Source organism: Penicillium argentinense (genome assembly GCF_028826775.1).
Source record: "Penicillium argentinense strain IBT 30761 chromosome Unknown utg000009l_segment0_segment0, whole genome shotgun sequence".
Taxonomy (NCBI): domain Eukaryota; kingdom Fungi; phylum Ascomycota; class Eurotiomycetes; order Eurotiales; family Aspergillaceae; genus Penicillium; species Penicillium argentinense.
This window is the reverse complement of record NW_026622668.1, coordinates 42423-63436: the sequence shown is the minus strand read 5'-3', so window position 1 is coordinate 63436 and position 21014 is coordinate 42423. Positions and strand designations below refer to the sequence as shown.

Here is a 21014-nt window from a genome sequence, read left to right as displayed (position 1 = left end):
TTCTGTTTCAGAATCCCTTTGAGAAAGTTGCGTTTAGTCTCGCTTGTAGATGCTCGCCCGCCGTCATACGAGATTCGTCCGAATTCAGCCGACCCGCACCGCCACCGTACCCTACGATAGAACCATCGGACCCATCGCGCGCTTTCTGTTGACGGTAGGCGGCGACAATTTTACTCGGCACGGGAATGAGTTCCGTACTACTGACGGGCTGACAGAAAAAAGCTATGCTGTAGCGATCTTGACCTTTCGATCTCGAGTCAGACTGGGCGTCGTCAGGGAACACAACACGGTGGATAGTCGATTTAAGCAACCCATCAGTCCAGTAGCTCAACATGTCGCCCATGTTGACTAAAATCGGTGGAAATGGGTATTTGACAGAGTCATCGGGATATACTGGCACCGGTGCCCACTTTTCGTCCGGCGTGAGGATTTCCAGGCCGGGCTGCCCGGGGCACTGAAATAGCAGGGTTATACTGCCATAGTCGGAATGAGCGCCAGCCCGGATATCTTTCTCGGGCCTGAACGACGGCAACCTCGGTGGGTAGTAGAGAAGGCGAAGCGAGTTTCCCGTTGAGCCTCCAGAGGGGTCATGTCGAGAAGTGAAGAAGTCCGAAGAAATCTGGAGTGAGCGAATATGAGCAGATGCTCCACTGGATAAAAATGACATGCCCAGGCATTACCTCCAGTCCATGTGCTAGTAAAGCGAGAATCCTGGCGCAGGTGTCGTTACATAAATCCGTGAACCTGGCGATTTCCTTCTCCCGAGAGATAATAGTCGCTGGCAAAGGCTGCTGGAATTTTCCATCTTTGAGCTCCCCGATATTGAGCGCTCTAAGTGTGAAAAAAACATTAACGTGGGCATGGCGCCCATGGTCGTAGCTTCACCTACTCCTTGAAATCTCCCAGCTAGAACAAGAGGTGAGATCATATGTAAACGTAACAGAGGACGGTGGTTCGATACCTGGTGATGTTCGGGATCCAATGTTTCGACGTGCATGCCAACCCAGCCTCGATTCTGAAAAATGAATTACATGAATTAGAAAAGATGCTGCGCAGTCGAAGCCAGATTGATAGGAAAGCGAGTCAACAAGTCCGAGGATGGGACTGTCAATGATGCGAGATACTCACATCTGGTCCCCTCCGGAAGGGTTCTTTCGCCGCGTTTGGTTGCGCAAAAAACTCTTTTGACTGTTGAAGGCGTTATCGTTACTTGAACTAGCCTTATTGTGCACCACAGGAAGGAGCGAGAATAGGTCAACAAACCGTGTCAAATGCTTGGTTGACATGATCTTTGGTAAAACCAGTGGTCCGGCTATCGATGTACAGAAAACCGTATGTGACCGCGGCTTTAATTAAAGCTTTGCCCGCGGTTTCGACGTCCGGGTCCGAAAGATCGACCATAGGCAGGGAAATCGGCTTTGCCATACCTTGGGAAGACCTTGCATCCATTTTCCTGTTACCCGCAGCTTCTGGTCGTGGGTTTTAGATTTGGACCGGAGGCAAGACCAAGATGATAGCAACGTGCAATGGCCCGAGGGTCGAGAGAAATAATGAGAAGCAGAGTAGGGTACTGCCTCAGGGTGTCAGAGTCAATACACTGGTCACTGGAAACGCAAAGACGAAAGGTGGTGGTGCATCTGCCTGAAGGCAAGGGCGAGTCACGTATTCTGTGTAACTCGGGAGTCTCACCCTTTCTTCTCGACTCTCCTTCCTCATTGCTATCCCTAATGCGATCTCAATATGAGCGATTTCCCCCCACAACACTCCCCGTGATGGCTAGCCCTCGGGCCTTATCTCGGTCGCGTCTCCATTTGATCTGCTGGACCTGCTTCCATAGGCATTTCGGTCGACTTCGAATCTGACCCTAACGATGGGTCTCGGGGGTCTCCGTGCCAATCAACAGGCAACCCCGCGTTGGTTGCGGGGATCCGCTTTATTGCGACATTCGCGAGTGGAGAAGCCGGCTGGACCAGGCGAAATCGGCATGGCGAGAAACTCTGAATCGGACGCGACGTGCGATGTTTCTCGACTACCGAGGGACTTTGGCGCAGTGATGGGTGCTTGATGGTGGGCGCACGATTTTAAGCGACCAGGGCAACCACAAGACAGGGCGTTTAATGAATACCCCGCAACATTTATGGGCAGTTCCGTGGACACAAAAATTATGGGCTAGTCGTCTGTGGAGACATCACATCGATGGAAGCCGGCAGAGAATGATACCCCATGTTCACACTCCTGTCCATATCGCCATGTGGATCGGAGTCCCCCGTGGGTCGATCCACCACACAGCATATAGGTTGCTATTAAAGAGCCCCATATTCCATGGCCTCAAATCATGGCGGGATCGTGCGGTTTGTTTATCTTCAAAGAATTATGGACCGAATCCTGCATCGCGACGTGGAAAAACGAGCTGGGGCAGCCGAGCCGCAACTGTTCGACGATGAAACAGGCGCGGTCCCTGCGTCCAGCTTCGAACGGGGCAATTCACTTTACGCGAAAATCCAACGATTGGGAGGCAAGATCAAGGTGGAGCAAAGAGGCATTGAGCGTGTCCCGGAGGATGAACGCACAGATAGCTCATACTGGAACATTGGCTCAATGGTATCTTCATCCTGACCATCGCACAGAGTGCCTCTAATCGATCATAGTGGCTCGCGGCCAACATGGTAGTACCCTCCTTTACGATCGGAGTGTTGGGCGTACCCTTGTTCAACCTGGGCTTTGTCGATTCAGCCTTGGTCATCATCTTCTTTAATTTTATCTCGGTTCTGACTGTATGTTTCTTCTCCACATTTGGATCTGCCTTTGGGCTGCGGCAGATGGTGTTGTCCCGATTCTGGTTCGGTTGGTGGGGTGTCAAGTTAAGTGTGTATCCCATCCCCCACGCTGCGGTCAACAAGATCAAGGTCAGGGAGTGGCTTAACATACTGACTTTGTGACGACTAGTCGCTTTGTTCAATGTACTCGCCTGTATTGGATGGGCAGCAGCCAATATTATCGTCGGGGCTCAGCTTATCAACGCCGTGAACCCAGACGTTCCAGGGTTCGCAGGGATTCTGATCATCGCCTTCTGCACCCTCATCATTGTGTTTTTCGGGTACAGGGTCGTTCATGCATACGAGTATTGGAGCTGGATTCCAACATGTATTGTCTTCCTGGTTGTCCTCGGAGTTTTTGCCCACTCTGGTGATTTTGTGAACATCTCAATGGGGACGGGTAAGGCTGAACTTGGAGCTGTGCTGTCCTACGGCTCTACAGTTTTCGGATTCGGCACAGGCTACACGAGCTATGCGGCTGATTATACGGTGTATCAGCCCAGCAACCGCCCGCGACGCAACGTCTTTCTGGCAACCTGGCTAGGCATCTTCCCAACCCTGCTTTTCACGGAGCTTCTTGGAGCTGCTTTGGTGACAGCGACGACTCTGAATGGCGGAGATAATGCTTACCAAGCTGGATATCAAGACAACGGCGTCGGAGGCTTGCTCGGCGCTCTTCTATTTCCTCGAGTGGGTGGATTTGGGAAATTCTGCGTTGTCATTTTGGCACTGTCCATTATAGCGAACAACTGCCCCAATATCTACTCCGTCTCGCTCACGCTGATGGTGATGGGCCGATGGACTCGCCACGTTCCTCGCTTTGTCTGGACGGTAGTAGCCACAGCAGTCTACATCGCGATTGCCATCCCCGGCTACAGTCATTTCGAAGCGGTGCTGGAAAATTTCATGCACTTTATCGGATATTGGCTCGCGATTTACGAAGGCATCGCTCTAACTGAACATTTCGTTTTTCGGCGTGGTTTCTCTGGCTACCAGCCCGAAGACTATGACAATCGTGACAACCTTCCACTCGGGATAGCTGCCCTTCTTGCATTTTGCTGTGGAGTGGTAGGTATGGTGACTGGAATGAGTCAGTCGTGGTATGTCGGACCGATTGCCAAATCAGCAGGAGTATCTCCGACCGGAGGGGACGTTGGATTCGAGCTCGGGTTTGCCTTTGCCGCCGTTTCATATGCAATGTTGAGAACTCTTGAGTTGGGCTTTTTCAAGAGGTAGCTAATATATGCAAAGACATTTCTTTTATTGGTGACCTCTCGCAGTCAAGAAGGGAACAGAAGACGTGTACAGTTTGGCCGCAACGGGTCACCTGTCGCTGCGGTCTTATGCGTAAACGCATCAGACTGTAGCGTCAGAGAAGGCCCGTCCGCGCTCCCTCGTAGGGAGGCAATGTGTCTGTACATTGCAATGCTGATTTCTATATACAGAGGGGAGGTGGGAGGGACAAAATCGAGTCTTGACTGCGTGAAAGACGACAAGCTACCACCAGAGGCAAGCAACTGACTCTTCAGAGGCAGTTGTAGGAGGAAGGAGCCCTCCGAAATGTCGGTGTAGATGTCACGTGAGACAGCGTGGCCAACGTGAGGCATCTCCAATAAAACTTCTCCCTTTATGTTCAAAATAATAATTGCCCTCTTCATGCAACTCATAGGAGCCTTTATTGTAGCAACCACTTCGTGTTGATGCATCGATCATTTCAAAGACCAGCTATAGAATCGTTGCTATGTCATACTTCGTAGTGCTTTCGCCCGATACCGCTCGCGGACACGGATGAAAGTCGGCTCTTGCTCCGCAGCCAAGAACCATACACCTTAAATATCACTGGAATTGGAACCATTGCTGCAGCAATGCATCCAAGTAAAGTGCCACCCCACTGCACCCCAAGACCTTCCATCATTTGGCGAGAGAACAATGGGAAGACACAACCGATAGCAGAACGCAAGATCGTATTGGCAGCAATTGTCGATGCGGCCCTAAACACATTATTAGTCATTGTTTCTGCGGAAAACCAATCGGACTTTTCCAAGGCTAGACATACATGGTGGGATAACAGTCAACGATGTAATTGAAGCATTGGAGAAATATCAAAAAGATGCCCGCTCCAGTGAATACCCCAGAAGTTACTGGGACTATCCAGTGAACCTCAGTTGAGTAACCGGTCCAGCCAAGCCTGTTACACTATTAGTTGATTGCATATTGCCATGATCACATATCACTTTAACGTACCAGAACATTCCAATAGCAAATGCGACAGCTCCAATGATAGCTGGAGGTAGACGCCATTCGGGTATTGGTTCATCGTTATTAGCAGAAAGCTTCCTCACATAAGAGCCCTGAAGGCAAAGCATGAGAATTCCTCCCAGAAGTTCACCTAGAATTAGCCCAATAAAGGCCAACCCTCCTAGCCCCATGTTCATTTGATATGTTTCCTGAAAGATGACAGGATACGCTCCAAGAAGAGCATATATAAGACCGTATGCAAACGATATGTAGAGGGACATGAGGAGCAAAATCGGCTCGGTGATCAACATAACAACAGGCCTGGTAAAGTTGTTACGAGCGAGCTCCATAAAGTCCACTTCGACTTCATCCTGTCTTGCATGAATGCCCCAATTGCGAGTTTGTCGACGAAGAGCTCCTGCTTTGCGGACTAGAATTACTGGTGCATAAGTCTCATCCAAGAAGGCGAGGACAAGGACGAATCCTAACAGCACCATGACAGCCGAGATGTACATTGTCCAACGCCATCCAAGCGGGCTCAGAGCAATGAAGCCTCCCACAAACGGCGCCGAAAAAGGCCCGATGAACACGGCCATGCAAAATATGGACATCACGATCCCTCGCTTAGCGTTGTCGAATAAATCAGCGAATATGGCGGGCACGATCGATATCGGACAAGCTGCGAATAGGCCAGCGAAAAATCGACATATCATGATAGTCTGGATATCTTTTGCGACAGCACATGCTACTGTAAAAATGCCACATCCAAACAGTCCAATGCAGAGGGGCACGCGACGCCCGATGAGTTCTGAACCTGGGGCCCAAATAGTTGGACCCGCTGCAAACCCCAAAATGTAAAGTGTAACGCCAAGAGATCCGACTTCCTGGCTTGTATCAAATTCTCGAGCGAATCCTGGAATCGCTGCCGAGAAGACGGCACTCGCGAAAGACCCCGCAAACGTGCCGTAGCATAGAATAGTGACGATTAATGTCCTAGAAAATGTTAGTAAATTTGCGTGGAAGGAAAAAAGTGAGCTGATGTGTTATTCAGTCGGACCTTTTAAGTAGGGACCAGTTGTAGGGATGCAAAGGATCGTTTGCGCCATCAAATTCAACCACATATGCTTCAGGATCTGGAAGAAGGGGCGGATACTCCTTTCCCGCACCCATTGCCAGCCATGTTTCACGGGGATATGGGCCTCGTGTGGACCCTACTGTGACTTTCTGCTGTAGCCGGTATGTGTTGATGCGCGTGAGCTCGAGCTCGTCCTGATGGTCAATTGTGTCGTCAGACTCTTCGCTAAGCGCATCATTATTGAAATCCGCATGGGATCGGTAATCCGTGAGATCTGTCACGGGGTCGGGCATTATGATGGCGCTTTTAGATTGTCATGACAGTCGTGCAAATTCAAGTAGGGCGTGGTAACGTGAAAAAAAGTCACAGCAGCGCATGATCGTAAGAATATGTCTTGCGACACAGGCTAATCTCAGATAAAAATTTTTCTTGCCCCCTCCAGACGGCTCCAGTTCATCTGAAATTTCGACTCTGAATGGGCCCTATCTCTATCAAACCGACGAGATAAGAGACCAAATGCCTCGAAAAGATCCATACTTTTCCGCTGTGGCTGATGTTGGCTTGCTCGGGACCCACACTTTGAGTGCCGAGCCCCACAGAAGAAACATATGGCCAATCATTTCCGGAGTGTCCATTCGGGTACGATCGGCAATGTGGCTGGAACACTGGCGCCGAGGGCAGCCGACCATAGCCGTTATCAGGCGAAAAGACCTGCTCCTGCTCGCTAAAAGTCCCATTGACGATTATGTATGTTTCCTTACATTTCGAAGATATCTCAATTTCTGAAATACTGAGCGCAGTTTTGCTGGGACTTCGTGTGAATTCCATCGCCTCAAGTAGGTATGTGCTGAGGACGTGGATTGGTGGTCGATTGAACCGATCACATTTCTGGATTCGGAAGAGCATCTAGGGTGATGGTAGTAGCTCACAGACCATGAGAACTTTCATCGGCTGTTTGTTTTACTGCATTGAACAGCATCCTTGCGATCTCAGAAACTGCGATAATTTTGAGCTGCCAGTGCCTCAAACGAAGTCTTGTTTTTCCAGTCTTTCGCACAGCTCTTTCAATTTCCAGCCAGCCCATTCGAAGTCCGTCTGCTCAAGATAAACCTGTCCGCTGAGACGGACCCACCATGATCCTTGGAATGGAAACACGGGCATGAATGTTTTGTATTCCTTGATCATAGTTTTCTGCATCCAGTCCGTCACGGTGGCACCGGGAAAATCACCAGTCTTGATTCTGCTCCCGTATCCAGAGGTGGGCAATCGTAAAGGAAGAAGAATGTTAATCATACTGCATTTGGTCAAACTATGCGCATCATTGTCCAGAATTCGAGCACCCAGGATTCGGGCTACTTTGAGTCCTCCTTCGCGGGCAAGACGGAAACAATAATCCCGGATCTTGTCCTCCCCTCCACAGACAATTTGGCGCCAACGGATAGCATCTGCAACAGTCAAGAATGAGAAATTATCGGTTGTACCAAAAAACTCGAAGTTTGAGACGAAGTCGCTTTTGCCTCCAGAAGATTCACTTGCCAGTGAGCGGGGAACGAACCCATGGCTTGTTGGTAAAGTGCTGCGCATCATACTCTGATTGCGCACTGGGACATAAAGAATAGCACAGGTGCGTGGCGTGAACAGCCATTTGTGACAGTTGCTCACAAAAAAATCCGGATCAAGTGAGGAGAGGCCGAGCTCGATTTGTCCAATACCGTGGGCTCCGTCAATCAAGCTCAATACCCCTTCTTCGCGACAAAGCGCAGTAAGTTCTTCAAAGGGGAGTCTCAACGCAGGGTTGGATGAAACTGTATCAAATATCGCCATCCGAGGGCGGTAACCGTCTCTTCTTGATTGATGAATTGCGTTTCGAAGGCCGGTAATTACTTCCAAGTCATCGAGGGGATACGTGAAGCGGATCTCTCGGGTCCGGACCTTTCCCTGACTGACCTCACTGATATAATTAGTGGTTTTGCCACAGGCTCCGTAGATGATATCGAACTGCAGTATCTCATCTCGTCCATCGGGGTTCCATATCATGTTGCGCAGGACTGTGTTCACCCCCGTAGTGGCATTGGCCACGAAGACCACGCTTGATAGGGGGACGCCGAGAAACTCGCTTGCCGCAACACGTGATTCGTCTAGTAACTCTGGGAAACGGTATTTGATGAACGGACATGGAGTGGTTTCGCACTCCTCCCGCAACTGTTCTGCCTTGTCCCGGATGGCTTTGGGTGATGCTCCAAATGACCCTGGCGAGTACTTAGCGAGGCACGGACAAGCACGGCGACGGAATATGGACCGTTAAGGGAAGGGAAGGCCTCTAACCATGATTCAGATTCGTATAACCCGGCGCAAAGGAAAAATGCCGACGCATTTCATGGCCGAAGCGCGTTATTTCGAGATTGCGGGATGCCATGTTTGTGATCGTTTTTCGCTTTTTGTGGCGTGAGCACTCTGGTCTTGTACTCGAGAGATGGGCGCAATCCGATATGAACAGAGTCACGAACTGTCGATTCGTCGCAAATTAGCTGCACTGATCTGGAAGAGGCAAAGAGGAAAGCGAGTGGGAGGGGCACCTATCCGTCACTCCAGGTCAAACGTGGGTTCCGCGATCGCACCTGCCCAGACGGGACTGAACCGGCCGCATCAGGACAAGAGCACCGTCCTCTTTCAGTATATTGCAGCCGCCAGGGAGATCAAAACGGGAACAAGAACAGCCCGAATGGAGAAGCCTCAAGCCTGCCAAGAGCCAACGGGAGCATGTCACAACACCCGCGCTGCTTATCTGCTCGGGAGGCACTAGGCCGAGAGATGGAGCAATGCTACCGCAGAATGCTACCTCCAGCAGTCTCGAGAGGCCCGCGCTCTTCAGTAAAGTCGGAAGTCCTTGCGACAGGCGCCGATCGACCCCATACTATTGGACAAACCTGAAATTGCCGACGTTGCAAAACCCGCGGCGACTCGCTCCTAAGCTCCCCCCGCAGGCTTACCCCACGCGGCCCGTGCAAACATACGGATACGGAGTATTCGGGCGGGAAAAAGGGGACAGCATGCAAAGAGACCTTCGCTGGCTTTTGTTTTTCGACCTCCAAGTTGCTCGCAGGGCATCGACAGGTCACCAGTATGACCACGCAGAGCGACCCGCGCCGTGACGATGCCGAGACGGGCGACATCAAAAGAGCGGCGGATACATACTATGATGATCAGGCTGGACTAGAAAAAGCCGTCAACGAGCAGACTAACGTGGGAAATCTGCAGCGACGCCTGAAATCGCGACATGTGCAGTTCCTCGCGCTATCTGGAGCGATTGGAACTGGTCTTTTCGTGGGCACAGGCCAGGTGCTCTCCCTGGCCGGACCCCTTTCAGCATTTCTGGCATATCTCATTACCGGCTTCAACCTGTACGCAGTCATCAACAGCATGGGTGAAATGGCAACATGGCTTCCCCTGCCAGGTGCAGTGCCTGTATATGCGGCAAGATTCGTGGATGAGGCCTTGGGTTTTACATTGGGCTGGAATTATTGGTATCAGTTTGCCATCGGGGTCCCGATTGAGATCAGTGCCGCGGCATTGGTCATTGTCTACTGGCCCAATGGCGTGGCACCGGCGGTTTGGATTACAATACTTTACGTCGCTATTTTTGCCGCCAATTGCCTTCCCGTGAGGGTGTATGGCGAGCTGGAATTCGTCTTGGGATCGATCAAACTCACAACGATTGTGGGCCTAATGCTGTTGATGCTGGTCATCACCCTTGGAGGCGCTCCCACACATGACCGCATCGGCTTTCACTTTTGGAGAGACCCAGGACCAATGAGTCAATATCTGGAGACCGGATCATTAGGCCGCTTTTTGGCTTTTTGGAAGGTATTTATCCAAGCAACGTTCAGCTATGGCGGGAGTGAAATGGTGGTCGTGGCGGCTGGAGAGACCGAGAATCCTCGGCGGAATATCCCTAAAGCAGTCCGCCGGGTGTTCTGGAGAATTGCCATCTTTTACGTGGGCAGTGTCTTCCTAGTTGGCATGTGCGTTTCATCTCGGGATCATCGCTTATTGAACGCCATTGAGTCGGGGTCGTCGACCGCCGGTGCCAGTCCTTTCGTGATCGCGATCGAAAATGGAGGCATCCGCGCACTGCCCTCCATTATTAACGCCGTGATCCTGACATCTGCTCTATCGGCTGGAAACTCCTTCTTCTATGCATCAACAAGAATTCTGTATTCCACGGCAGTAGATGGAAAGGCACCCCGGATTCTACAATATGAGAAGTTCGGAGTGCCTTATGGATGCGTGCTAGTAACCGCAGCACTCAGCCTGCTAGTCTACCTGAATGTGTCGTCAAGCTCAGCTGAGGTGTTCTTTTGGATCAGCAATCTCAGCTCTGTCAGCACACTGATAGTGTGGACGTCGATCTCGCTAACTTACGTTCGTTTCTACCAAGGTCTGAAGCATCATGGAAACCAGCGGTCATCTCTTCCTTACAAATCTCCTTTCCAACCATACTTGGCATATTTTGCAATGGCATTTTCCTCCACGGTCGCCATTTTCAACGGGTTCGATGCCTTCTTTCCAGGACACTTTACTGCGAAGACTTTCGTCCCTCCTTACATTGACATTCCCATCTTTGCCTGTCTGTTCTTGGGATACAAGTTTATTAAAGGTACAACTGTTGTCAAAGTAAAGGATATGGACCTTTGGTCTGGCAAAGAAGAGGCCGATGAGCTGGAATCGACATGGGAAGAGCCAAAACCGAGGAATTTTCTTGGTATGACGCCATCTGAATGGGAAAGCCGTGATTTACTAACTGAGCGTAGAGAGAATCTGGTTTTGGATCGCATGAACAAAGACCAATACATCAGGCACAAAGTTCACAAGGCGATGTCGCTCGGGGATTCATCACAAAATTTTCCCGTACGCTGTGTTGTCCGTTCATCGGAGTGGTTATTCAAGGGCACAGGCCGAGTACCCAGTTGACAGATGCACCCGGGTAAGGCTCTGCAAGTGGCGCGTATGCCTCAAAGGGGAGTATCCTATGGACTGTGACTTCTCCCGTGGTTTTGGTCAAGGTCCTAGCAATCCCTCCGAAGCTGACATTGTCCGTCATGACTTGAAGATCAATGCCTGCTGACTCGGCCGGGTTGTCAAAAATCCAGAGATTATATACCCCAATGTCACAGAGAGCAACCATTGGAAGCTTCACACGACTCACTTCAATAAAAGTTAGCTAGTTGTACCAGAATTGAAGAGCTATACAAAACATGTCGATGAGCTCGGAGAGAAATGTAGGGAGTCTCACGGGCTGGGTTGGCCCACATGAACGATCCTTGCGCGAGGATAAATTTGCCAACTCGCCCCTTGCATTCCATGTGGTCACAATGGCAGTTCTCCTCGTCGAAGCTTGCAGCTTCCATGGCGTATTCGATGCTTGCCCAGACGTAGTGCTGCACGCGTTCCGACCTCGCAATCTCGTAGGCCCTAAACCCGTTTAGAAGAGCTCTTCTTTCTCTCCCAGAGTGAACCCGTCTATATTGATCCAGGCGCCGTAAACACCTCGGAAAGCATTGTGTAGTTCCTGCTGGTTGTCCTGGGCACCCTGCAGCAAATTCACATTTGGGAGAGCGGCAAGATGCTTCGCATCAGAAGTCTCGGGGCTGCGGGTGAGGACTGAGACGATATCGTCCGCTCTCAGCAAGGGCTATTCTAAGGTCAGCGGAAGACCGCCAAAGGGATGGAGAGATTTGACAAATGTCCCTTACCTTTGACCACAGGCATGCCTTGGGCGCCAGTGCCGCCGATGACAGCAATCTTCTTCATATTGGCCATTTCGTTGAAGCACTTCGTTCTGTACCAAAATATCTAGTACTGTATTAGCGTGTATTTGATGATGCCTTGGAGCTTGTGACTTTCATATGAGGGAGGGCATTAGGCTTATGTATAACTGTAGGTGGTAGGAGGAATACCAGAGTCCTGGGAGGTTTTCTACTTCTATGAAAAAGTTTATCGATTTAGATTTCTAAACACTGAGCGATTTGGCTCTACAGAGGCAGTTCGCCAGTAATTGTCCCGATCTTCAAAGACCTACGGTCCTACAATAAGCAATCATGGCTACACGCCACTCAACAAAAGCTTTGCGTCTTCCACCACCACCCACTTCAGCTCAGCCAGTCCGTGCTCAACTCCAGACTCGTGCGCGATCCGTACTGACTCAATTCCTTAATAATCTGATCTAGGACAATCTTTGATGGGGTAGGAGGCTTCTTGATCGTTTTCTGAGTTGTTTTTTGAGTGAAGAAACCTGCATCTATAGTTGGGCGACTGTCTTTGGTGTTTTCGGGCTGAATTGGCTTGATCGGCAGGAAGGTCGGCTAGGTGGGGTGTAGGTGTTCGGAGAGAAACATTGATTTTTGAAAGTACCCGTTCAGGATCTAGTGGAACTAGACCTGCTGCTGTGAAATTAGACTGAATAGTCTCTAGTTTAAAGGTCTCTGTCGGACTTTCAGATATCAGTATCGACTAGTACTCGTGAGGGCCAATTGAACCATCCCAGCGATCGATTGATTGACTGAAGAACTATCTGTCGGCTCCCGTTCAGGATGCCATCTATTCGGGGTTTTTTAGTGTGTTACAGCGCTGCTTTTTCCGAGAATACCCGATTACCATACAAAACAGGTAGGAGATTGGGTATCTGCTGAATCATCCTGCTCCTGATTGTAATATCAGTCTCTCCGATCGACAGTCTCTTCTCGTGCCTGATGATAACTTGCTAGAAAATCTAGCTTATCAATATGATTGAATCCTAGCCGTGCCTGATTGGTAATCAGGCGGTCGTAGGCACGCTTAAGAACAGCAAAACATCCAATATCCAGAGACAGAAGAAGATGGGATATATGTGCTGGCATGCAGAGTGGGATGATCGAGTTTTCAGCACATAGTCGATCAAATTGAGGCGTGAGATGGCTACCATGGCCATCAAGAATCAGAAGGCGATATGTTCCTTTCATCCGAGTTGAGGTGAACGGGAAGAATAGATTTTGAAGCCATCGGACGCTGATTGCATCTGAAGTCCAGCCATTAGCTGAAACTTCAATTCGCCAGTCTTCTGGAAGCCCACCAAGCCAACAAATATTATGGGTTTTGGCTTTGAAGATAATGCAGGGTGGAAGAGCAAAACCAGCCGCACTAATTGACTCGATAACAGTCACCCATTCACGATTTCCAGGTTGTAGAATTGCTTGACGACCATGAAATTCAGCTCGAGTAGCCACCTTTTGTGCTGATATGAGGCCCATCGCAAAACCAGTCTCATAAAAGTTGTATATATCCTCTGATTGGATGCCGTGCTTATTGATAGCGGATTGAACAGTTTTAAACCATTCACGTAAGGCCTTTGGGTCCTTATTTTGGGCACGTTGGTAATAGTAGCGTCTTAAAAAGCGTATTTGAAGTTCTTCTTGGCGATTGACAAAATTTGATGCCCAGATTTTTCCAAAAGTTGGTACAGGAGTATTTCCACGGTCGGCAAGTAGAATATTAGCCATATCCCTCACAGTAGAGAGCCTAGGGGCCGCACCACGTGTATCCACTGAACAAGCGATTCGTCTTCAAATTCAGTCAAATTGTGACTATTAGCACGTGTAGTAGCCCGATATTGGTGAACGTTGACGCGGCCCTGCAGGGTAGTGCGGGGTATCTGTTAACGTGCTGCGACTCACGCGAATTGAGTCGGTACAGCCATTATAAATATATCTAATAGCTAAGGATTTGGCCCTCCTGCTCATTTGGGTTTCGGATTGATTGAGTATGTTTTGGTGGCATGGTGGGTGGTTGAAGATGGTGAGTACGCGTCGGAACGCGCTTTTTGGTTGGGTGGCCGGCTCGTTTGGGAACTACGTTAGTTAACGTTAGGGGCCCTGCTGATTCAGTAGTTGATGCCGTAGGCATTAGCGAGATGTGGGTGTTGAATGCACCATTGACGCTAATAAGTCTTCAACTCCACTCTGATCGGCAAGATGTAACCCTGCTTTATGTAAAGGAGCACGGGGCATCTATAATCTCCGTCTTTCCTTAAATAGTTCTTATTATCGCCTGAATGATCCTTCACTCCGTCTCCCTCCCCTTTTTTACTGGGATTGACTTGTGTTGATCCTTTTATTGAAATGCTATTCACTCCCAATGCTGCTGCATCGCTGCTAGCTGTACTCGGCACACTACTGGCGGATGTGTTGGCTCAGGATGCCGAGGGTTGGTATAAGGCTCATCCAGCCATGGCGCGTATCAGCCATGTGAACCAAGACACGCATCAGATCGTCGATGAATTCGGCCGTACGCGGTTCTTCCACGGAACCAATGTCGTTATGAAGGAGCCGCCTTGGTATCGGCCGTTGGAGTGGGTGCCTGGAGTATCGTCATTTGGCAAGCATGATGTCCAAAACCTGCATGACTTGGGTCTAAACATCGTTCGATTGGGCCACAGCTGGGCTGGTGCAGAACCTGTGCGTGGGTCGTACAACCAGACATTTCTCGATATCATGAGAAAGCAGACCAAGATGGCTGAGGACCATGGCCTCTATGTTTTGGTGGACGTGCATCAGGACTGCCTGTCGCGGCAGTTTTGTGGCCACGGCGTACCTGACGTGAGTAGAGGCCAGGGCATGTTATCATCGTTGATACTGACACTGTTTGTAGTGGTTTGTTAAGGAGGACTGGGTATCGAGCAGCAAGATGTATCCGTTTCCCCTTAAGCTGAACTCGTTCCCTGTGGATGAAAAAGGCTTCCCATCGCCGCAGTCACTTTGCGATACTGTCGACTGGTCTTTGAGTTACACGTCGGTGGCGGTGGGCAATGCGTTTGGGAGATTATACAATAACTATGACGGGCTGGGCGATGCGTTCGCGGCGTACTGGAAAAAGCTGGCATCAGGATATGTTGGGACGACCAATGTTGTCGGCTATAATCTGTTGAATGAGCCGTGGGTGGGCGACACGTGGGCTGATCCGACATTGCTAGTGCCAGGTGTTGCCGACCACAAGGTCCTAGAAGGGCTCTGGAGCCGCGCGGCTAAGCAGATCCGTACTGTCGACAATGACACGCTCATTTGGTTCGAAGGGGCCACCCTGGACGTCTTATCGGGTTTTAACAACGTCCCTCTCGGGGACGGCTCGAAGTCAGTGCATTCATTTCATTACTACAGCCTGCCGCAGCTGGGCTCTATTTACACCACGCTCGACAACCGCCAAAAGGACAACGAGCGCCTTAGGACTGCCGGTGTGCTAACGGAGCTTACATTCTGGATGGGCGACGATAAGCGGATGCAGGGCTTGACAGACGCCATGGCGGCGACCGACACAAATATGGTTTCCTGGATCGGTTGGGCGTACGAGAACCTGTACAATGGCACGTCTGGCCATCCTTACCCTGAACTCGCGAAACACTACAGTCGTGCATATCCCGCAGCCGTCGCTGGCACTCCCACAAGCTTCGGCTTTTCTGAAAGCTCGGCCACTTTCAACCTGCAGTTCACGTCTGATCCCAGTATTGACGCGCCCACCGAAATCATCCTACCCCCATCCACTTTTCCCAATGGGTATAGGGTCCAGGTCTCGCCCGATGGCAGTTTGGTGCAGTACGCACTCGACAGACGTACCCTGGCCTTGTTCACATCCAACAGCGTCAAGAACGCCACAGAAATCTCTGTCACGGTCTCTTGCAAATAATCTCATCTCTACCCTACCTCCAAAATTACTACGTACTCGATGTTACGGGCCGTTCGAAAGAAACAGATTCATTCGGTTCCTACAGACGAGAATCTCGAAGATGAAGAAGGAAGGAGAAACAAAGAAAGTCTGCCAGAAAAAGAGGGCTTAAGTACCCAGCAAACGCGCACCAGCAAACGCGTGGTGCGAAAGACCCAAAATTATGCCTCCGACACCCTTCCACGAGATGAGGCTATTCCCAGGTTCATCCGTCACACCCGTATTATTTTTATTGTTGCTATCGTTAGCATTTCAAATTCATTGTGGACACCGAGCTATCTAGCTATGGTAGGCCGTGTTTCCTGGGCTAGAGACCAACATCTCCGGCGTCTATCAGTCATTGAGGCAGGCCTTCTTCTCCAGCTATTTTGTCCCTTTTCTCGCTCCATAGTTCAAATATAGAGACCCCTGAGATCGCTCAACCGATCTTAACATCTTCAATCTAACACCTGATTCTAGTGGACATGTTCAGTACTAGCCAGTACATCAATTCCTCATCCTGACAGTAGAGTACATTGGGTAGATATAACTAGACCTGGGCAGAACCCATGGGACGGCCCATTCGGCCCATTCGACCCATTTTAGGGCGAAAACTAGTGTACATGTGACTTTCATAATTTATGTACTTTACGCGTGCTCTTGGCTGTAATGCCTTGGTAACAAGAATGATTGATTGCTCTTAGTTATATACGGTCTTCAGTTGAAAGAGGGCATTTTGATATTACTGTAGAAATCAACTATATCTCATAGCCATCTAATAACCTTGAACGCTTTCGAACTCTTCCTGAAACACGCTGTGTGTTTTGCTCAGGCAAATCAGGCTCCTCAGGCTCAGACTCCCCCTCAGGCTCTTCGGCAGGCTCATTAACACTCCTTCGCCTCTTCGAATCATATTGCGCAGGGCCTTCTTCATTATCACTAATCTCCAGAATACCCTCCTGCGTACGCTCATCCATCTCTTCTTGTTGGAGTTCTATCTCAGTCTCAGTTGCGTACTCCCGAACGAAAGCAAGCTACTCCTCTTCTAGATCAAATCGAATCCCACACATAAGAAGCATTAAATCCTGAATAGTACTCGATTGTAGTGAGCCACGGCGATAGTGGCAGATATCACGCGCGGAGTTAAAGAGACGCTCTACGCCTGCGCCTGTGGCTGGGGCAGAAAGGAAATCTCGAGCGAGAGCTGCGAGTACTGGAAATCTGTGTTCATGATCTCTCCAGAATTCGCGCGGAGGCATTGATACCGTGCCTGTTTAAGGTATTTAAATTAGAAAGAGTGTTTGGTTTAAGAATAGATTTTAAAAAGACCACTTACTACTCTCGAGATACTGAGTGAGCTCAGGGACTGGGGCAGTAGACCGACTACCACAAGCGAGTAGTAGATCAATCTCACTCGTAGGGTTCACAGTCTGTAAACCTCCAGTCTGTGAGAGAGAGCTATATACACTATCCTCGTAGTGCTTAACTCGGGCTTCGAGAGCTTGTCTGTATTGGGCAGCAAAGTCTTTCTCGTCATCCCGCCAATCTGAGGTCTGGAAGAATTCAAGCTTATACTGCGGCGCCAAAATAGTCCCAGTTGAGTATATATCACTAAGACCTGCAAGGTCAGTCATCATATAATAATCCCTGAGCTTAATTTCGGCTCCTCTCAGAGCATCAAGCATTTGTCTTTTCCATCCGATCTTCTTCCGTTGTAGCTGGCGGATCCGGCTCTCAAGATGATAAAGAGACGATTGTAAATACTGAAAACAGTATGAATCGTTATGTCTTTTGTTTTTGAGAGAGCAGTTGTGAATCTGTAGAAAGGCTGGGTGATACAGATCAGGTAATCAACCCGCCGCCACTCATTTGATGTGACCTGAAGATGAGAATGATGAAATTCGGAGCAGAATGTGTCAAACACAGGTTGTAGCTTCTTAGCCCGGCGGAGCATTAAGAAGGTCGAATTCCAGCGCGTCCTGACATCCTGGATTGGGAATAATCGAGGTGTATTAGACTGGAGGTTTTGGAAGGATTCCCGGCGCTGAGGGCTTGCATTGATGAAGATAGCGAGGTTTCGGATCTAAGCAATTGTATAATTAGTATATGTTTGATAGGTAGAAAGAATAGTTTAAGATCAAACCTTCTTAAGTGTATTCGCCATACTATACTCTCTTGCTGTTTGGCGAGCTATTTTCGTATGCTCTTCAGACCAGACCGTGTCGACCTTCTCATTCACTGGGTTGGCTTTCATTCGACCAAGGAGCTGCTTTAGGCTCAACTGAATCACATGGGCAAGGCATGGTACTCGGATAATAAGAGTATCAGAACGAAGGCCCTGAGAGTGAAGAGAGTCTTGCAGAGATGAAATAAGAGTCGAATTGTTAGACGCATTATCAGTTGTGACAGCGAACACTCGCTCTTTGATCCTATGCTTTCCAAACAGGTCTGAACAACTGTGCTTAGATAAGCCCTAGTATGAACACCAGACAGAGGCTCAAATCCTTGTAAAACCTCCCGATATATTCCCAATCAGCGTCCTAACCAGACACTGCCATAAAGGTCTGTTGAAAAGGGGAAATTCAAAAATCTAAGCCTATTAAGAGATTTGCCTTTGGTGGAAGCTTCTGAAGTATTTCTTTCTGTCGATCGGAGAGACTGATATTACAATCAGGAGAAGGATGATTCAGCAGATACCCAATCTCCTACCTGTTTTGTATGGTAATCGGGTATTCTCGGAAAAAGCAGCGCTGTAACACACTAAAAAACCCTGAATAGATGGCATCCTGAACGGGAGCCGACAGATAGTTCTTCAGTCAATCAATCGATCGCTGAGATGGTTCAATTGGCCCTTCACGAGTACTAGTCGATACCGATATCCGAAATTCCGACAGACTTCTACACGTTCTGCACCAAGCCGCCTGCCTCTGTTCTATTCAAACCGGATAGACCACAGAGAGCCGACTTCGATCAACTTCCCGCTCCAGTGATACCAATACTTCCCATAGAACGTTCTATCTCCATCAAAGGCTTATCGGTGAGGAGAAAGCAGATACCAATCTGCCCAGCATTTTGTCTCGCCGATTATAAAGTGCAAGGTTCAACCCTTTCTGCCGCAATCTTAGATTTGAAAAACGACACAGCCCGAAGAAGCCAAGATTCTCATCGAAAATACTGCTCACTTTATGTTCAGCTTTCCAGACTGCAATCTTTTCAAGGCCTACATTTGCTCCAAGAAATCACGATTGACGATCTTCGCTTTTCGCCTGATTCAGATCTGCTCGTGGAGGTGGAAAGACTGCGCGGTCTACAAGCTACAACACTCGCTTCCCGGTCACTTTCTGCATGATTTGTCTGACTGGTTTTGGTAACGCATGTATCTCATGCTTAATACTGTCACGAATTTCTACTTTGCTCCACAATTGCCACGTCGTTTCAGGGCTTACAGCGTGCGTCCCTCAGTGTGCGTGTGCGCGAGACGTTGCAAAAAGAGGTTGCTTAACTGTATATGGACTGTTCTGCCACGCATGCTTCTCATTCGCCTTGGCAGCCCCGGGTACCTGCCTTATTTTCGCATTCTTCGGATTATATCGTCTTGGCTTAGGGTTGTAGGGTTATTTGCGCATATTCATGCAGCTTGTGCTGCTTTGATTGCTCCATCATATGCTTGTCGCCTTCCATTATCTTGCAACACGGTGCAGTCTATCGCCACTATGATTCCCTCTTAGTGCGTTTATTTTTCCGTTGCCCCTCCCCTTACTTTTGCATCAGCGCCCACAAAATGTTATCTGATCGAGTTTCAGGGCCGATGCGTGCGACGCGCGCGTCTTCCAGTTTCATACTATCACTCAACTACACTTCCCTTTTGTTCTCGGTTCGTTTCAGGGCCACAGCGTGCGACACTGCGCGTCACCAGTCACTTTCTTCGGACTAGATCGTCTTGGCTTTGGGTTGTAGGGTTTATCTGCATATTTATGCGGGCTACGCTGCTTTAATTGCTTCATAATCTTCTTCTTGCTCTCCAGTTTACTACAACACTGTGCCGTTTATCTTCACGCTAACTGATGGTACGTTGTCTCTTCCCTTTGTCCCTCTCTCTTACTTTTTGTCTTATCTTTCCGAAATTTTATCTGATCGGCTGTTCTATAACTAACGTAATCGGTAAGCGAGTGAGACAGAAAACCAGCTACTACTATTTCAAACCAATTTATTAAACCACCAACGCCATTGATTTCAAATTTCTATCTATTAGACCTATCTGGGCATGTCTCTCTTCTATGTCCTGGGAGCCTGCATATCCCACATCCCCGCTGGCCCCGTGTACGTGGCTGCGAAGCTGACGATTCTGGTTCCGCGGGGGTAGTATTAGGAGCTTCATGAGCCTGGTTCATCGACTCCCTGGCTTCTTGGCCCGTAAAATCCTCCGTATGAGCTACGCGCTTAGTCGTTCTATTGCGTTTTTGCTTTTGTGTCTCGTTTTCAGCCCGTAAATTGCGGACTTCCTTTAGAAGGATTGCATTAGAATGCAATGATTGCTGATAGCCCTTGAGGAGCTGATCAATAGCTTTATTCGTAGGCGTCGGAGGGCTTTGCGAACGTTTCTTAAGCAGTGCCTTGATTGACGAGCCCTGTCGATTCAATTGTTTGAGATTTGCTGGCGTTTTAGGGCTCCACGCGCTCGATTGGCTTCCTGGTCGACTGCCTAGGGTGGTAGGTGTCCGAAGTTGAACATCAAGCTTTGAAATGACCTGATTGGGATCATATGGTACTAAACCAGCTGCGGCGAATGCATTTTGAATAGTCTCTGGTTTAAAGGCTTCTTTGCGAGCTTGTGGGAATGCCGCGAGGAAATCAAGCTTGTCGATATGATTGACCCCCAACCGTGCTTTGCGTTCAATCAAACTCCCATATGCGCGTTTTAGAGGGGCAAAACAGCCTATATCCAAAGGCTGTAGTAGATGAGATGAATGCGGAGGCATGCAGATCGGAATAATATCGTTTTGCTCGCACAATCGATCAAAATGGGGGGTTAAATGACTGCCATGGCCATCGAGAACTAGTACTCGATATTTACCCCTAGTACGACTAGTAGTCGCAGGGATAAATAGCTTTTCTAGCCATCGAAGCCCAATTTCGTCTGTAGTCCAGCCATTTTC

General features: G+C 49.2%; 7 protein-coding genes across 7 annotated transcripts; 3 read left to right on the top strand and 4 right to left on the bottom strand.

The window, feature by feature from the left end:
* Nucleotides 1-7: 7 nt before the first annotated feature.
* On the bottom strand, nucleotides 8-1449 carry N7532_007623 (uncharacterized protein; the record flags this gene model as incomplete). The annotated part of the gene is made up of 6 exons (XM_056620115.1): nucleotides 8-619; nucleotides 681-831; nucleotides 890-906; nucleotides 962-1015; nucleotides 1129-1188; nucleotides 1264-1449. The coding sequence occupies 6 exons, from the start codon at nucleotides 1447-1449 to the stop codon at nucleotides 8-10; spliced, it is 1080 nt and encodes a 359-aa protein (XP_056470921.1).
* An 873-nt stretch (nucleotides 1450-2322) lies between these two features.
* On the top strand, nucleotides 2323-4052 carry N7532_007622 (cytosine permease; the record flags this gene model as incomplete). The annotated part of the gene is made up of 3 exons (XM_056620114.1): nucleotides 2323-2601; nucleotides 2649-2865; nucleotides 2947-4052. The coding sequence occupies 3 exons, from the start codon at nucleotides 2323-2325 to the stop codon at nucleotides 4050-4052; spliced, it is 1602 nt and encodes a 533-aa protein (XP_056470920.1).
* A 508-nt stretch (nucleotides 4053-4560) lies between these two features.
* Nucleotides 4561-6422, bottom strand: N7532_007621 (MFS transporter; the record flags this gene model as incomplete). The annotated part of the gene is made up of 4 exons (XM_056620113.1): nucleotides 4561-4807; nucleotides 4873-5004; nucleotides 5061-6047; nucleotides 6112-6422. 4 exons carry the CDS (start codon nucleotides 6420-6422, stop codon nucleotides 4561-4563), a joined length of 1677 nt encoding a protein of 558 aa, XP_056470919.1.
* Nucleotides 6423-7152: 730 nt separating this feature from the next.
* On the bottom strand, nucleotides 7153-8545 carry N7532_007620 (Pyridoxal phosphate-dependent transferase major region subdomain 1; the record flags this gene model as incomplete). Its single annotated transcript, XM_056620112.1, has 2 exons — nucleotides 7153-8378; nucleotides 8455-8545. 2 exons carry the CDS (start codon nucleotides 8543-8545, stop codon nucleotides 7153-7155), a joined length of 1317 nt encoding a protein of 438 aa, XP_056470918.1.
* Nucleotides 8546-9252: 707 nt separating this feature from the next.
* N7532_007619 (Amino acid/polyamine transporter I) lies at nucleotides 9253-10966 on the top strand (the record flags this gene model as incomplete). Its single annotated transcript, XM_056620111.1, has 2 exons — nucleotides 9253-10891; nucleotides 10941-10966. 2 exons carry the CDS (start codon nucleotides 9253-9255, stop codon nucleotides 10964-10966), a joined length of 1665 nt encoding a protein of 554 aa, XP_056470917.1.
* A 105-nt stretch (nucleotides 10967-11071) lies between these two features.
* Nucleotides 11072-11949, bottom strand: N7532_007618 (uncharacterized protein; the record flags this gene model as incomplete). The annotated part of the gene is made up of 4 exons (XM_056620110.1): nucleotides 11072-11334; nucleotides 11423-11601; nucleotides 11646-11821; nucleotides 11890-11949. 4 exons carry the CDS (start codon nucleotides 11947-11949, stop codon nucleotides 11072-11074), a joined length of 678 nt encoding a protein of 225 aa, XP_056470916.1.
* A 2333-nt stretch (nucleotides 11950-14282) lies between these two features.
* Nucleotides 14283-15825, top strand: N7532_007617 (putative endoglycoceramidase; the record flags this gene model as incomplete). Its single annotated transcript, XM_056620109.1, has 2 exons — nucleotides 14283-14759; nucleotides 14812-15825. Coding segments are annotated over 2 exons (1491 nt in total), but the record flags the coding sequence as incomplete, so codon positions are not given.
* Nucleotides 15826-21014: the final 5189 nt, after the last annotated feature.